Source organism: Chlorocebus sabaeus, chromosome 7, assembly GCF_047675955.1.
Source record: "Chlorocebus sabaeus isolate Y175 chromosome 7, mChlSab1.0.hap1, whole genome shotgun sequence".
Classification (NCBI taxonomy): Eukaryota; Metazoa; Chordata; class Mammalia; order Primates; family Cercopithecidae; genus Chlorocebus; species Chlorocebus sabaeus.
The window spans coordinates 38802582-38820311 of NC_132910.1; the positions used below are offsets into that span (position 1 = coordinate 38802582).

At 43.7% G+C, this 17730-nt stretch overlaps 1 protein-coding gene across 1 annotated transcript in view; it reads right to left on the reverse strand.

The window, feature by feature from the left end:
* Nucleotides 1-476: 476 nt before the first annotated feature.
* The window catches only part of HSD17B11 (hydroxysteroid 17-beta dehydrogenase 11), a 70187-nt gene continuing 52933 nt past the window's right edge, over nt 477-17730 (reverse strand). The window contains exons 6-7 of the mRNA XM_007999187.3: nt 4382-4498; nt 477-1230 (exon numbers count right to left, since the gene is read on the reverse strand). Of these exons, the coding sequence (XP_007997378.1) occupies nt 1140-1230; nt 4382-4498 (208 nt within the window). The 3' untranslated portion in view covers nt 477-1139. The remainder of the gene's footprint in view (nt 1231-4381; nt 4499-17730) is intronic.

Here is a 17730-nt window from a genome sequence, read left to right on the forward strand (position 1 = left end):
GTAGAAATGGGGTTTCACCATGTTGGCCAGAATGGTCTCAATTTCCTGACCCCGCGATCTGCCCACCTCGGCCTCTCAAAGTGCTGGGACTATAGGCGTGAGCCACTGAGCCTGGCCTATGCCCAGCTAATTTTTGTATTTTTAGTAGAGATGGGGTTTCACCATGTTGGCCAGGCTGGTCTCAAACTCCTGACCTTGTGATCTACCCACCTCGACCTCTCAAAGTGCTGGGACGCAGGCGTGAGCCACTGTATCCAGACATGTTTGATATAGTCTTGAAAATATTTTTCTTTAGTAGAAGAAACCTAAGCTACTAAATTTTAAAATTTATAGATCTGATCTTATAGTCCCATCTCAGTGAGCCTCACATCCAAGAAATTTCCAGTTTTTAAAAAAAGATTACACAATTTGTTTTCCTTTAATTTGAAGGTTAAGTCATGTTCTGTTTAGGAACAAAAATATGAAAACACAAAAAGTTTAAGTGTGATCTATTTATTATTGCTGCCATTTGTGGATACATTCTCTCAATTCTCCTTAAATCCCAATGATGCTTTTATACTTGCAACATGTGTATCCACCTCTAGCTTCCCTGTGCAGAAATGTCTGGCATTGGACTGTGAGGTATCTCTCAGGAAACAGAGTGGTAATGGGTAGGATGAAACCTACCCATTGAGAGCTCATGATATTCATTGTGAAATACCACAAGATATAGTCCTTCATTATATTTAGAGAGCTTGAATTTTCTGATTTTATGTAGAACAGAAAAAGAAACACAAATCACACAAAATTTAAGTGCGATCAAAAATAAAAATATATGTTAAATAAAGTTACGGTAGAAATTTTGCAAAGCCTTCAGGTGAGCCACAAATAATCTTAGAAATTATTTTAATAAAGTCATTTAGGTTCTTTTTCTTCATTTTCCTTAAAGTCACCTCTAAAGGTATTTCTCGGTTTACATCATATGTAATCAGCTTTTAGCTAAAGAACAAGTGGTAGTAAATGAAGACTGCCAAAGCCTCAAAGGTGATATTGGAGAAATGGGGATAATTAGAAAAAACAAAAGTTCAAACATTAAAATTCTGACACTATTAGATGAATCAACCTAAACTTGGTAAATCAGTTTTCGGAAAACTAGGCACTTATTGTGCTTTCATTTTATATCCAATAACTGCATCAAACTTAATATTGATTTTTCTTTTTAAAACTGCCAGGAAGCGCTCCGGAAGGATCCTAAAAGAAAAATATATGAAAATAATTAGAAAATTAATATTAAGTGCATTTGTAGAATACCCTCTTTAGAAATACTTTGAAGTTATCATGTATCATCGTGTTCATCTTAAATAAGATTAAGCACCTTAAATCTGAGTCACTACTATATATTCTTTCTCATTAAATCTCTTTCGTTTTCAAATGGAAAAGAAGGCTTAGCCTTCTTTAGAGTAGAAGAACCTGAAGTAGTCAGTTTTTGAAACAAAAGATCTAAGAGAGGAGGTATACGAACTGAATAGTTGAGATACTAAAGACTTTACAAAAAGAAACCCGACATTAAAAAGGAAATGAGAATAGGAACTAATTTTATACTTTATAATGCAGAATATTATTAAAATGTTCCACTAAGAGACTGGGGAAGTAGAACTGCTAAATAAAAATGCAGACAATGCATTTGGTTTTGAGCATAATGCTCAACCAATTATTTAACCTTTTAGTTTAAATTCCTCACGTGTAAATGGAAAAATTAACACTTATCCCTCAGTGTTCTTTTGTGGAATCAATGTGTTACTATATTAAATAAAATGTCTTGGCCGGGAGCCGTGGCTCACACCTGTAATCCCAGCACTTTGGGAGGCCGAGGCGGGCGGATCACCAGGTCAGGAGATGGAGATCATCCTGGCTAACATGGTGAAACTCCGTCTCTACTAAAAATACAAAAAATTAGCCAGGCATGGTGGCAGGTACCTGTAGTCCCAGCTACTCGGGAGACTAAGGCAGGATAATTGCTTGAACCTGAGAGGAGGAGGTTGCAGTGAGTCGAGATCGAGCCACTGCACTACAGCCTAGGCAACAGAGTGAGACTCCATCTCCCACCCCCTCCGAAAAAAAAAAAAAATGTCTTAAACAGCGACAGACACTAGTAGATCTCATCTTTTTTCTCCAGACACTACACTTAGAACATTTAGGGACTTGTCACATTCCAGTGGGTCTGGGAGAAAACAACACAGAATATATAAATCAACATAGTAATAGTTTGGAAATATGACACCAATGTGACCTCATAACAAGAATTAGGGCAATGATAATAACAATAGTAGTTATAATAACAGTGGCATATAACATTTATTGAGTACTTACAGTGTACTGAGTACTTTTTATTTTATTTTTTTGAGATAGGGTCTTGGCTTGCTTTTCTGTTGCTCAAGAGGGAGTGCAGTGGCACGAGCATGGTTTACTGCAGCCTCGACTTCCTGGGCTCAAGAAATTCTCCCACTTCAGCCTCCCGAGTAGCTGGTACTACAGGTATGTTCCAACATGCCTGGCTAATGTTTTTGATTTCTAGTAGAGACAAGGTCTTATTATGTTTCCCAGGCTTGTCTTGAACTCCTGACCTCAAGCGATCCTCCTGCCTCAGCCTCTCAAAGTGCTGGGATTATAGGCATGAGCCACTGCACCCAGCCCTGAGTACTTTAAGAGCATTATTTTATTTATTCATCTCAGCCCTATACAGTCCAATTGTTTTCTCTATGTTACAGATAAAGAAACTGAACTTCAGATAAGTTAAAAATAACTCATCCATGTTCATGTTGCAAGCAAGTCACACAAACACATTCAACTCCAGAGCTTCATTCAACTCCAGAGCACACACTTTGAGTCTTTATGTTTAAAGGTCTAGAAACTAGAATTAATTTATTCAATCAACAAACATTTTGTTGTCAGGCACTCTTCAAAATGCAGAGCACACAGTGATGAAAAATAGGCGAAATGCCTTCTTTCACAGGGTTATATTCTAAAGCGCTGTGATCACTGAGTGCATACTTATGTAATGTGACAAGTACAATGCCAGAAACATCATAGGTTTTAACCTGGTTACTCACCAAAGAGATCCTTGAGCTTTACTACCTAAACCTCCAAGGCATGTTCACCATAGTTTTTGGCAGAAGGGGTAAGAAAGCTTAACATATGTCACGCTTTTCATCTCTTGAGTTTTTTGCTCTTTGCATCAATAATTCTCAAAATATAATCTCTGGACCACTGTCTGTGGCAGCTGCCTATTAAAATACAGATTTCTGGTCCAACTCAAACATCCATGTTAAAATCTTTAGAAGTGAGATCCAGGGATCTATTTTTAAATAGACTTCCCAAGTAATCATGATATCCCACTGATTTGGAGAAGCCCAGTCTAGGACAAGCAGCAAGAGGCTTTTTCTCCCAGCTGTCCTAAGGCACCTCTCTCCTTTCCCCTCCTATGTGGCCAGCCTCATTGCCACACAGTTTTCCCAGATGAGGAATGAAGCAGTGTGCTATGATGAGACATTCGTGAAACCAGTGGTTTCCAATCTTGGCTGGATAACTGAATCACCTAGAAAGTTGTTTTATCTCTCAAAGCCTAGGCCACACTCCAAACCAAGTCAATCAGAATTTAGGGGAGTTGGTCTCAGGCACCGGCATTTCTTAAACCTCCCAGGTGAATTCCAGTGTGCACCAAAGTTGAGAGTTACTGCTCCAAAGAGGTGCTGCTCAAATTTTAATATGCATACAAATCATCTAGGAGAACTTATTGATTCTGATTCAAATTCTGATTCAAGAGATGAGGAGAGTCTATATTTCTAACAAATTTCCAGGTAATACTGATGCTGCTAGTCCAAGAACCACATTGAAAGAAGCAAGGCTCAAGGATTTCTAATATTATAAAAAAAAAAAAATAGCAATTCATATACGTCAGTATGATTTTGCACAAAACAAAAGCTCAATGATTATCTGTTGTATCTTTAAATAAATATGTAAAACCTAAATCTGGTCTCCTTTAGTATCATTGTTCTATGATTCCATTATGTAAAGATGTTTAAAAACTGTCCTTCTTCAGAGTCATTCATTTATAAGACAAGACTTACAGAAATACACAAATTTCTTTCTTTACAAAAAGTAAAAATGCGTGGAAATTACTCAGTTCATTCACCCAGGAGCTGTATCAGTCTTGCCTCAATGATTAACACACGTGGTTTAAAAAAACTGATGACATCTTTATTCAGCCTGTTATTTTTATTAAGTCAATTCCATTTAACTGTACTTTATCAACTGCCTGATTTTAAATGTCAGCAAAAAATGTAATAGATAATTTTTACTTTACCTTTCATTTCTAAGGCTGAAAAACGTAACTGTCACTTACCTTTCCAATGTTGTTAAGAAAGCTACAGAAGATGGAATAAAAATCATTTTCTGCTCAGTCAGAATCCCATTCATCAGCCTGTTTACTACTTCCTCAGGTTCCAGAGCGGGTCCTAAACTGAAATCAGAGGCAGTCTTCAGAAACAGAATACTTCACCAAAGCTTCAGCTTTAGTTTGGTGCTAACAAACAGCTTTAGTACGGCACAGACACCATAACATAACTGATTTGTAGTGTCTAGCCTGGTATAGGTGCTCAGAAATAGCAGCTACTTTACCACTGATAATAACAATCATTCACTTAGTGCTTATGGTTTACCACAAACTGTGCTAAACTTTCTACATAGGTCATTCCATTGAAGTTTGACAATAACCTTACGAAGGTAATATTATAATTCCTATTCTATGTGGGGAAAAGAAAGAGAGATCAGACTGCTACTGGGTCTATATAGAAAGAAGTAGACATAAGAGACTCCATTTTGTTCTGTATTTGAGACGCTGTTAATCTGTAACCCTACTCCCAACCCTGACCTTGCAAGAGACATGGCTGTGGTGACTCAAGGTTTAAAGGATTTGGGGCTGTGCAGGGTGTGCTTTGTTAAACAAGTGCCTGATGGCAGCTTGCTGGTTAAAAGTCATCACCATTCTCTTAATCTCAAGCACCCAGGAACACATACACGGTGGAAGGTCCCAGGGACCTCTGCCTAGGAAAGCTAGGTATTGTCCAAGGTTTCTCCCCATGTGATGGTCTGAAATATGGCCTCGTGGGAAGGGAAAGACCTGATTGTCCCCCAGCCTGACACCCGTGAAGGGTCTGTGCTGAGGAGGACTAGTACAAGAGGAAAGAAGGCCTCTTGGCAGTTGAGGCAGAGAAAAGCATCTGTCTCCTGCCCGTCCCTGGGCAATGGAACATCTCGGTGTAAAACCTGATTGTATGTTCTATTTACAGAGAAAGGAGAAAACCGCCCTAGGGCTGAAGGTGGGACTTGCTAGTGGCAATGCTGCTCTTTATGCACTAAAAAAGTTTATGGATATGTTTGCATATGCATATCAAGGCACAGCACTTTTCCTTAAACTTATTCATGTCACAGAGATCTTTATTCATATGTCTTACTGCTGACCTTCTCCCTACTGTGATCTTATTATCCTGCCACTTCCTTTTTCTCAGATGGTAAAGATAATGATCAATAAATACTGAGGGAACTCAGAGACTGGTGCCGGCGTGGGTCCTCTGTATGCTGAGCACCGGTCCCCTGGGCCCGCTTTTTCTTTCTCTACACTTTGTCTCTGTGCCTCATTTCTTTTCTCAAGTCTCTTGTTTCACCTAATGAGAAACGCCCACAGGTGTGGAGGGGCAGGCCACCCCTTCATCTGGTGCCCAACGTGGGTGCTTTTCTCTAGGGTGAAGGTACGCTCGAGAGTGGTCATTGAGGAAAAGTCGACAAGAGACTCCTGAGTACGTCTACAGTCAGCCTAGTGGTAAGCTTGTGCACTCGGAAGAACCTAGGGTAACAACGGGGCAAACTAAAAGTAAATACACCTCTTATTGCAAAAAAAGGGGAGTTAAAGTCTCTACCAAAAATCTAATTATGCTATTTCAAACAATAGAACAATTTTGCCCATAGTTTCCAGAACAGGGAACTTGATATCTAAAAGACTGGGAAAAAATTGGCAAAGAATTAAAACAAGCAAATAGGGAAGGTAAAATCATCCCACTTACAGTATGGAATGATTGGGTCATTATTAAAATAGCTTTAGAACCGTTTCAAACAGAAGAAGATAGCATTTCAGTTTCTTTTTTTTTTTTTTTGAGACGGAGTCTCGCTCTGTCTCCCAGGCTGGAGTGCAGTGGCCTGATCTCAGCTCACTGCAAGCTCCGCCTCCCTGGTCCACGCCATTCTCCTGCCTCAGCCTCCTGAGAAGCTGGGACTACAGGCGCCCGCCACCTCGCCCGGCTAATTTTTTTTGTATTTTTTAGTAGAGACGGGGTTTCACCGTGTTAGCCAGGATGGTGTCGATCTCCTGACCTCGTGATCCACTCATCTCGGCCTCCCAAAGTGCTGGGATTACAGGCTTGAGCCACCACGCCTGGCCTGTTTCAGTTTCTTATGTCGCTGAAAGCTGTGCAGTAGATTGTGAAAAAGAGGCAGGGATAGAATCCCGGAAAAGAATGGAAAGTTCACATTGTAAATGTGTAGCAGAGCCGGTAATGGCTCGGTCAATGCAAAATGCTGACGATAATCAATTACAGGAGGTGATATATCCTGAAACGTTAAAATTAGAAGAAAAAGGTCCAGAATTAGCAGAGCCATCAGAGTCTAACCCACAATGGCCAACTCCTCTTACAGCATCTCAGATGCCTGTAACTTTACAACCTCAAATGCAGGTTAAACAAGTACAAACTCCAAAAGAAGATCAAATAGAAAAAGATAGAGTCTCTGTCATGGCAATGCCAATCCAAATACAGTGTCCACAATATCAGCCGATAGAAAGTAAGACCCAGCTGCCAGTAGCCTATCAATACTGGCCACCAGTTGAATTTCAGTATTGACTGCCCCCAGAAAATCCATATGGACAGCCAGGAATGTTTCCAGCGCCACAGGGCAGGGCGCTATAGCCTCAGCTACTCACCATGAGACTTAATCCTACAGCACCGCCTAGTGGACAGGGTAGTGCATTACATAAAATTATTGATGAGGCAAGAAAACAAGGAGATATTGAAGCATGGCAATTCCCAGTAATATTAGAATCAAGACCATCTGGAGCAGGGGCCCAAGAGGGAGAGCCTCCCGTAGCTGAAGCCAGATATGAGTCCTTTTCTATAAAAATGCTAAAAGAAATGAAAGAGGGAGTAAAACAGTGTGGACCCAACTCTCCTTATGTGAGAACATTATTAGATTCCATTGCTCATGGACACAGACTCATTCCTTATGATTGGGAGATTCTGGCAAAATCATCACTCTCACCCTCTCAATTTTTACAATTTAAGACTTAGTTGCTCATGGACACAGACTCATTCCTTATGATTGGGAGATTCTGGCAAAATCATCACTCTCACCCTCTCAATTTTTACAATTTAAGACTTAGTGGATTGATGGGGCACAAGAACAGGTCCGAAGACATAGGACTGCCAATCTTCCAATTAACATAGACGTAGATCAACTATTGGGAACAGGTCAAAATTGGAGCACTGCTAGTCAACAAGTAATAATGCAAAATGAGGCCATTGAGCAAATTAGGGCTATCTGCCTTAGGGCCTGGGAGAAAATCCAAGACCCAGGAACCGCCTGCCCCTCCTTTAATACAATAAGACAAGGCTCTAAAGAGCCCTATCCTGATTTTGTAGCAAGGCTTCAAGATGCTGCTCAAAAGTCAATTACTGATGAGAATGCCCGTAAGGTCATAGTGGAGTTAATGGCATATGAAAACGCCAATCCTGATTGCCAATCGGCCATTAAGCCATTAAAAGGAAGCGTCCGGCAGGATCAGATATACTCTCAGAGTACCTTAAAGCCTGTGATGGAATTGCAGGAGCTTTGCATAAAGCTATGCCTATGGCTCAAGCAATCACAGGAGTTGCTTTAGGAGGACAAGTTAGAACATTTGGGGGAAAATGTTATAACTGTGGTCAAATCGGTCATTTAAAAAAGAATTGCCTAGTCTCAGATAAACAAAATGTAACTACTCAAGCTACTACAACAACAGATAAAGAGCCACCTGGCCTATGTCCAAGATGTAAAAAGGGAAAACATTGGGGTCATCAATGTCGTTCTAAATTTGATGAAAATGGGCAACCACTGTCGGAAATGAGTGGAGGGGCCAGCCTCAGGCCCCGCAACAAACTGGGGCATTCCCAATTCAGCCCTTTGTTCCTCAGGGTTTTCAGGAACAACAACCCCCACTGTCACCAGTGCCTCAGGGAATAAGCCAGTTATCACAATACAGCAATTATCCCCCACCACAAGCGGCAGTGCAGCAGTAGATTTATGCACCATACAAGCAGTCTCTCTGCTTCCAGGGGAGCCTCCACGAAAAATCCCCACAGGGGTATACGGCCCATTGCCTGAGGGGACTGTAGGACTAATCTTAGGAAGATCAAGTTTAAATCTAAAGGGAGTTCAAATTCATACTGGTGTGGCTGATTCAGACTATAAAGGTGAAATTCAATTGGTTATTAGTTCCTCAATTCCTTGGAGTGCCAGTCCAGGAGACAGGATTGCTCAATTATTACTCCTGCCTTATGTTAGAGTTGGAAACAGTGAAATAAAAAGAACAGCAGGGTTTGGAAGCACTGATCCGGCAGGAAAGGCTGCATATTGGGCAAGTCAGGTCTCTGAAAGCAGACCTGTCTGTAAGGCCATTATTCAAGGAAAACAGTTTGAAGGGTTGGTAGACACTGGAGCAGATGTCTCTGTCATTGCTTTAAATCAGTGGTGAAAAAATTGGCCTAAACAAAAGGCTGTTACAAGACTTGTTGATGTAGGCACAGCTTCAGAAGTGTATCAAAGTACTATGATTTTACATTGTTTAGGGCCAGATAATCAAGAAAGTACTGTTCAGCCAATGATTACTTCTATTCCTGTTAATCTATGGGGTCGAGATTTATTACAACAATGAGGTTGGCCGGGCGTGGTGGCTCACGCCTGTAATCCCAGCACTTTGGGAGGCCGAGGCGGGCGGATCACAAGGTCAGGAGATCGAGACCATGGTGAAACCCCGTCTCTACAAAAAATAGAAAAAATTAGCCGGGCGCGGTGGCGGGTGCCTGTAGTCCCAGCTACTCAGGAGGCTGAGGCAGGAGAATGGCGTGAACCCGGGAGGCGGAGCTTGCAGTGAGCCGAGATCGCGCCACTGCACTCCAGACTGGGCGACAGAGTGAGACTCCGTCTCAAAAAAACAAACAAACAAACAAAAAAAAACCAATGAGGTGCAGAAATCATTATGCCAGCTCCATTATACAGCCCCACAAGTCAAAAAATCATGACTAAGATGGGATATATACCAGGAAAGGGATTGGGAAAAAATGAAAATGGCATTAAAGTCCCAATTGAGACTGAGGAAAATCAAGAAAGAAAAGGAATAGGGTATCCTTTTTAGGGGTGGCCGCTATAGAGCCTCCTAAACCCATTCCATTAACCTGGAAAACAGAAAAACAAGTATGGGTAAATCAGTGGCCGCTACCAAAACAAAAACTGGAGGCTTTACATTTATTAGCAAAGGAACAATTAGAAAAGGGACACACTGAACCTTCATTCTCACCCTGGAATTCTCCTGTATTTGTAATTCAGAAAAAATCAGGCAGATGGCGTATGTTAACCAACTTAAGAGCCATAAATGCTGTAATTCAACCCATGGGGCCTCTTCAACCCGGACTGCCCTCCCCAGCCATGATTCCAAAACACTGGCCTTTAATTCTAATTGATCTGAAGGACTGCTTTTTTACCATTCCTCTGGCAGAGCAGGATTGTGAAAAATTTGCTTTTACTATACCAGCTGTAAATAATAAAGAACCAGCCACCAGGTTTCAGTGGAAAGTGTTACCTCAGGGAATGCTTAATAGTCCAACTATCTGTCAAACTTTTGTAGGTCAAGTTCTTCAACCAGTTAGAGACAAATTTTCAGATTGTTATATCATTCACTATATTGATGATATTTTATGTGCTGCAGAAATGAGACAAATTAATTGACTGTTACACATTTCTGCAAGCAGAGGTTGCCAACGCAGGACTAACAATAGCATCTGATAAGATTCAGACCTCTACTCCTTTTCATTATTTAGGGATGCAGATAGAAATTAGAAAAATTAAGCCAGAAAAAATAGAAATAAGACACATTAAAAACATTAAATGACTTTCAGAAATTGCTAGGCAATATTAATTGGATTTGGCCAACTCTAGGCATTCCTACTTATGCCATGTCAAATTTGTTCTCTATCCTAAGAGGAGACCCAGACTTAAATAGTAAAAGAATATTAACTCCAGAGGCAATAAAAGAAATTAAATTAGTGGAAGAAAAAATTCAGTCAGTGCAAATAAGTAGAATAGAATCCCTTAGCCCCAGTCCAACTTTTGAATTTTGCTACTGCACATTCTCCAACAGGCATCATTGTTCAAAACACTGATCTTGTGGAGTGGTTGTTCCTTCCTCACAGTACAATTAAGACTTTTATGCTGTACTTGGATCAAATAGCTACATTAATTGGTCAGGCAGGATTATAAATAATAAAATTGTGTGGAAATGACCGAGACAAAATAGTTCTTCCTTTAACCAAGGAACAATTTAGACAAGCCTTTATCAATTCTGGTGCATGGCAGATTGGTCTTGCTGATTTTGTGGGAATTATTGATAATCATTACCCAAAACCAAAAATCTTCCAGTTTTTAAAATTGATGACTTGGATTTTACCTAAAATTACCAGACATGAACCTTTAGAAAATGCTCTGACAGTATTTACTGATGGTTCCAGCAATGGAAAAGCGGCTTACACAGGGCCAAAAGAGCGAGTAATCAAAACTCAATATCAATCGGCTCAAAGGGCAGAGTTGGTTGCAGTCATTACAGTGTTACAAGATTGTAATCAACCTGTTAATATTGTATCAGATTCTGCATATGTAGTACAGGCTACAAGGGATGTTGAGACAGCTCTAATTAAATATAGCATGGATGATCAGTTAAACCAGCTGTTCAATTTATTATAACAAACTGTAAGAAAAAGGAATTTCCCATTTTATATTACTCATATTCGAGCACACACTAATTTACCAGGACCTTTAACTAAAGCAAATGAACAAGCTGACTTACTAGTATCATCTGCATTCATAAAAGCAAAAGAACTTCATGCTTTAACTCACGTAAATGCAGCAGGGTTAAAAAACAAATTTGAGGCCGGGTGCGGTGGCTCAAGCCTGTAATCCCAGCACTTTGGGAGGCCGAGACGGGCGGATCACGAGGTCAGGAGATCAAGACCATCCTGGCTAACACAGTGAAACCCCATCTCTACTAAAAAATACAAAAAAATAGCCGGGCAAGGTGGCGGGCGCCTGTAGTCCCAGCTACTCGGGAGGCTGAGGCAGGAGAATGGCAAAAACCCGGGAGGCGGAGCTTGCAGTGAGCCGAGATCCGGCCACTGCACTCCAGCCCGGGCGGCAGAGCGAGACTCCGTCTCAAAAAACAAAAACAAAAACAAAAACAAAACAAATTTGATGTCACATGGAAACAGGCAAAAATATTGTACAACACTGCACCCAATGTTAAGTCCTACACCTGCCCACTTAAGAGGCAGGAGATAATCCCAGAGGTCTGTGTCCTAACGCATTACAGCAAATGGATGTTACACAGGTACCTTCATTTGCAAAATTATCATATGTTCATGTAGCAGTTGATACTTATTCACATTTCATATGGGCAACCTGCCAGACAGGAGAAAGTACTTCCCATATTAAAAAACATTCATTATCTTGTTTTGCTGTAATGGGAGTTCCAGAAAAAATTAAAACTGACAATGGACCAGGATATTGTAGTAAAGCTTTACAAAAATTCTTAAATCAGTGGAAAATTACACATACAATAGGAATTCCTTCTAATTCCCAAGGACAGGTCATGTTGAAAGAACTAATAGAACACTCAAAACTCAGTTAATTAAACAAAAAGAAGGGGGAGACAGTAAAGAGTGTACCACTCCTCAGATGCAACTTAATCTAGCACTCTATACTTTAAATTTTTTAAACATTTATAGAAGTCAGACTACTACTTCTGTAGAACAACATCTTACTGGTAAAAAGAACAGCCCACATGAAGGAAAACTGATTTGGTGGAAAGACAACAAAAATAAGACATGGGAAATAGGGAAGGTGATAACCTGGGGAAGAGGTTTTGCTTGTGTTTCACCAGGAGAAAATCAGCTTCCTGTTTGGATACCCACTAAACATTTGAAGTTCTACAATGAACCCATCGGAGATGCAAAGAAAAGTGCCTCCACGGAGACGGAAACAGCGCAATCGAGCACCATTGACGCGTAAGATGAACAAAGTGGTAGTATCAGAAGAACAGATGAAGTCGCCATGTACCAAGAAGGCGGAGCTGCCAACCTGGGCACAATTAAAGAAGCTGGAAAAAGCCTAGTGAGCACAAAGGTGACACAAACCCCAGAAAATATGCTGCTTGCAGCTTTAATGATTGTATCAATGGTGGTAAGTTTCCCCATGCCTGCAGGAGCAGCTGCAGCTAATTATACCTACTAGGCCTAGGTGCCTTTCCTGCCCTTAATTCAGGCAGTCACATGGATGGATAATCCTATTGAAGTATTGAAAGGAATAAAAATTAGAAACTTAATAAAAATTAGAAACTTAAGTTAGGCCATTTTGAAACTTAGAAAAACAACCCACTCAGACCTACCCAACACCAGATGGCCACTCAGACCCACCCAACACCAGATGGCCCCTTAGTAAACACCCAATATCCCCAGAACGCAAACAGAAAAATAATTCCAGGAAAAACCCCTCATACGAGCCCACCCCAACCAATCAGAGAACTAGCCTACCCCAACCAATCAGAAAAGACACACCCTGCTCGCCAATCATTTTGAACCTTAAGCCTTGTTTGAATCTCGCGCCTTAAGCTTTGTTTGAATTTCGCACCTTGTTTGAACCGGTGGTGTTTGCCTATATAAACTACCTGTAAGAAGCAATCAGGGTCCTTTGCCACCTTTGTGCAGAGGACCCTAGCGTGCTAGTAATAAATCTCTCTGCTGTGACTCCCATGTTGAGTGGTCTCTCGAGACGACCCCCTATCCCAGGAAGGAATCTAAACCTAGGTTCCAACATTTGGGGGCCCGTCCGGGATTTGGGGTCGTCCGAGGACCCTCGACCCCTCCGGCGGAGACCCGTTTGGCCCAGGCCACCGACCGCCGACTGAACGAACGGACGGACTCGACCAGGTACTTTCGTTTCATTTTGTCTTCTGTCTGTCTTGCCGGCTACTCTGGGGAGTACTCCGTTTGAACTGAGTGTGGAAGGGGGACAGACGTGTCCGGCACCTTCCCACTTGCACCCCGGGGGACGCCCTGGTGGTTGTCTGGAGGAAGGCTGACGATTCTGTCAGCCTCCTCAAATCTGTAGGCAGGTCGCCCCTGCCATCTGAAACGCCCTGGCGTTTGTCCGGAGGAAGGCTGACAACTCTGTCAGCCTCCTCAAATCCGTAGGCAGGTCGCCCCTGCCATCTGAATCCTTTGTAAATTTGTGGCGCCACTCTCCTGCCGCGCGGCTCCTCTGTATTTGTCTGGTCTCTGTTTATGTGACTGTCATTGTGTGGTTGTGTGTGAACGAGTCTCTGGACGAAATGGGACAGGCACTAACGACACCTTTAACCCTGACTCTGACTCACTTCCCTGACGTTTGGGCACGAGCCCACAGTCTCTCAGTAGAAGTCCGTAAAGGACGCTGGCAAACTTTTTGCTCGTCTGACTGGCCCACCCTCCATGTGGAGTGGCCCCGAAACAGAACCTTTGCCCTCTCAATTATCTTGCAGGTTAAAGCAAAAGTGATGGATCCTGGGCCACGCGGTCACCCGGACCAGGTGGCCTACATAATCACCTGGGAGGACCTGGTCCAAAACCCTCCTTCTTGGGTGAAACCCTTCCTCCAAACCCCTTCCTCATCCCAGTCCACCCTCCTTGCCTTAGAAGCTCCAAAGATTAGATGGGATTCAGACCTATGAATTACAGGAATTGGTTAGAGAGGCAGAAAAAGTGTATAATAAGAGAGAAACCCCCGAGGAAAGGGAGGCCAGGCTAGCGAAAGAACAAGAGGAACGGGAGGACTTGGGCGGGCCAAGTGTCAAGCCCCAATTATAATTGATCTAAAGCCCACGGCGGTGCCTGTGTCTATCAAACAATATCCCATGAGCCGAGAGGCTCATATGGGTATTCGGCAGCACATTATCAAATTTCTAGAACTTGGAGTTTTGTGACCTTGTCGCTCACCCTGGAATACTCCTCTTCTGCCAGTAAAAAAGCCTGGTACCCAGGATTACAGGCCCGTCCAAGATTTGAGAGAAATTAACAAAAGAACTGTGGATATCCATCCCACGGTCCCCAATCCTTACAACTTGCTCAGTACCTTAAAACCAGACTACAGCTGGTATACAGCACTGGACTTAAAAGATGCCTTCTTTTGTTTACCCCTGGCCCCCCAAAGCCAGGAACTCTTTGCCTTTGAGTGGAAAGACCCTGAGAGAGGAATCTCAGGCCAATTGACCTGGACCCGACTTCCCTAAGGGTTCAAGAACTCTCCCACTCTCTTCGATGAGGTTCTCCACCGGGACCTAACCGACTTCCGGACCCAGCATCCAGGAGTGACCTTGCTCCAGTATGTAGATGACCTCCTCCTGGCGGCCCCCACAAAGGAAGCCTGCATGCAAGGTACTAGGCATCTACTCCAGGAACTGGGTGAGAAAGGATACCGGGCATACACCAAGAAGGCACAAATTTGTCAGACCAAGGTAACCTACCTGGGGTACATACTGAGTGAGGGGAAAAGGTGGCTCACCCCTGGGTGCATAGAGACTGTGGCTCGCATTCCACCGCCCCGGAATCCCAGAGAGGTGCGTGAAATCCTGGGAACTGCTGGGTTCTGTCGCTTGTGGATACCCGGTTTCGTTGAACTGGCCGCCCCCCTTTATACCCTCACCAAGGGAAGCACCCCTTTTACCTGGCAGGAGGAACATCAATTGGCTTTTGAGACTCTAAAGAAAGCACTCCTCTCTGCCCCAGCCCTTGGGTTACCGGATACCTCAAAACCTTTCACCCTCTTCCTAGATGAGAGGCAAGGAATTGCAAAAGGGGTCTTAACCCAGAAATTGGGGCCCTGGAAGAGACCGGTAGCGTATCTGTCTAAAAAGCTAGATCCTGTAGCAGCCGGTTGGCCCCCGTGTCTCCGCATCATGGCAGCCACCGCTATGTTAGTCAAAGACTCTGCTAAGTTAACCCTTGGGCAGCCATTGACTGTTATTACTCCACATGCTCTAGAGGCCATAGTGCGACAGCCCCCAGACCGGTGGATTACCAACGCACGCTTGACCCACTACCAGGCCCTCCTATTGGACACAGACCACGTCCGGTTTGGCCCTCCGGTCACCCTGAACCCTGCAACACTGCTGCCGCTACCAGAAGACCAACTGAGCCCTCACGACTGTCGGCAGGTGTTGGCAGAAACCCACGGAATGCGGGAGGACCTCAAGGACACAGAACTCCCAGACGCGGACCACACATGGTATACAGACGGCAGCAGCTATCTTGACTCAGGTACCCGGAGGGCGGGAGCGGCAGTGGTAGATGGCCACACCACCATTTGGGCACAGTCACTGCCCCCTGGCACGTCTGCACAAAAGGCTGAGCTAATAGCACTAACAAAGGCCCTAGAGCTGTCCAAGGGGAAAAAGGCTAATATTTATACAGATAGCCGATATGCTTTTGCAACGGCTCATACCCATGGAAGTATTTATGAAAGAAGAGGTCTCCTAACATCAGAGGGGAAAGAAATCAAGAACAAAGCTGAAATAATTGCCTTATTAAAAGCCCTCTTCCTCCCACGAGAAGTAGCCATAATCCACTGTCCCGGACATCAGAAAGGACAGGACCCAGTTGCAGTGGGAAACAGACAGGCGGACCACGTGGCCAAGCAGGCAGCCATGGCAGAAGTACTAACCTTAGCCTCAGAACCCGACAAAACCGACCAGGATGGACACACCTACACCCCAGAAGACCAGGAAGAGGCAAGAGCCATAGGAGCTATAGAAAACAAGGACACCAAGAACTGGGAAAAAGAAGGGAAGACAGTCCTCCCACAAAAAGAAGCCGTGGCTATGATCCAGCAGATGCACGCCTGGACACACTTAGGTAGCCAGAAGTTAAAAATGCTGATTGAAAAAACTGACTTTCTAAGTCCTAAGGCAAGTACTCTAATAGAACAGGTGACTTCTGCCTGCAAGGTCTGTCAGCAGGTGAACGCTGGGGCTGCTCGAGTGCCAGCGGGGGTACGAACCCGTGGCAGCCGCCCAGGGACTTATTGGGAAGTGGACTTCACTGAAGTAAAACCTCACTATGGAGGGTATAAGTACTTACTGGTGTTTGTAGATACCTTTTCAGGATGGGTAGAAGCCTACCCCACCCGACAAGAAATGGCACACATAGCAGCCAAGAAGATTCTAGAAGAAATCTTTCCTAGATTTGGACTTCCCAAGGTAATTGGGTCAGACAACGGGCCGGCCTTCGTTTCTCAGGTAAGTCAGGGGCTAGCCAGGATACTGGGGATTAATTGGAAATTGCATTGTGCTTATAGACCCCAGAGCTCAGGACAGGTAGAAAGAATGAATAGAACAATAAAAGAGACCCTTACTAAATTGACCTTAGAGACTGGCCTAAAAGATTGGAGACGCCTCCTATCTCTAGCCCTTTTAAGAGCCCGAAATACACCTAATCGCTTTGGGCTCACTCCATATGAAATCCTCTATGGAGGACCTCCCCCTTTGTCCACCCTGCTTGACTCTTTTTCTCCCTCCAACCCTAAGACTGACCTACAGGCCTGGCTAAAAGGACTACAAGTAGTACAGGCCCAAATCTGGGCCCCCTTGGCAGAACTGTACCAGCCAGGACATCCACAGACCAGCCACCCCTTCCAGGTGGGGGACTCCGTCTATGTAAGACGACACCGTTCTCAAGGATTGGAGCCCCGATGGAAAGGACCCTACGTTGTTCTCCTAACCACGCCCACAGCCATAAAGGTTGACGGAATCGCCACTTGGATCCACGCATCCCACGCCAAGGCTGCTCCAGAGACGCCCGGACCAACACCACCCGGGACATGGAGTCTCCGTCGCTCCGAGGACCCACTCAAGATAAGACTCTCTCGCACCTAATCCCTTACTTACTCCTAGTTCTCTTTCCCTGCGTCACTAATGGTAGAAACCCCCATCAACCCTTTAACCTAACCTGGAGAATAACTCATTATAACACCCATGAAGTCCTAAATGAGACCTCACATGTTGCTCCTGTAGGGACTTGGTTCCCAGACCTCTATTTCAACCTAGATAAAATAGCAATGGTAGATGATATGGAAGGGGGAGAATGGAGAAAGCAGGCTAGAAGGGTGTCCATAAGCCAAAACGGGTTCTATGCCTGCCCCGGGTTCCGGACAGGAGAAATGAAAAAGACCTGTGGAGATATAACCTCCCTATTTTGCTATAGTTGGTCTTGTGTAACCACTAATGATGGGAAATGGAAATGGGCCACAAAACCCTGGTACATAACCATGTCCTATGTCCAGCCCTGCACCAGATCTCGGTATTCAGCCAATTGC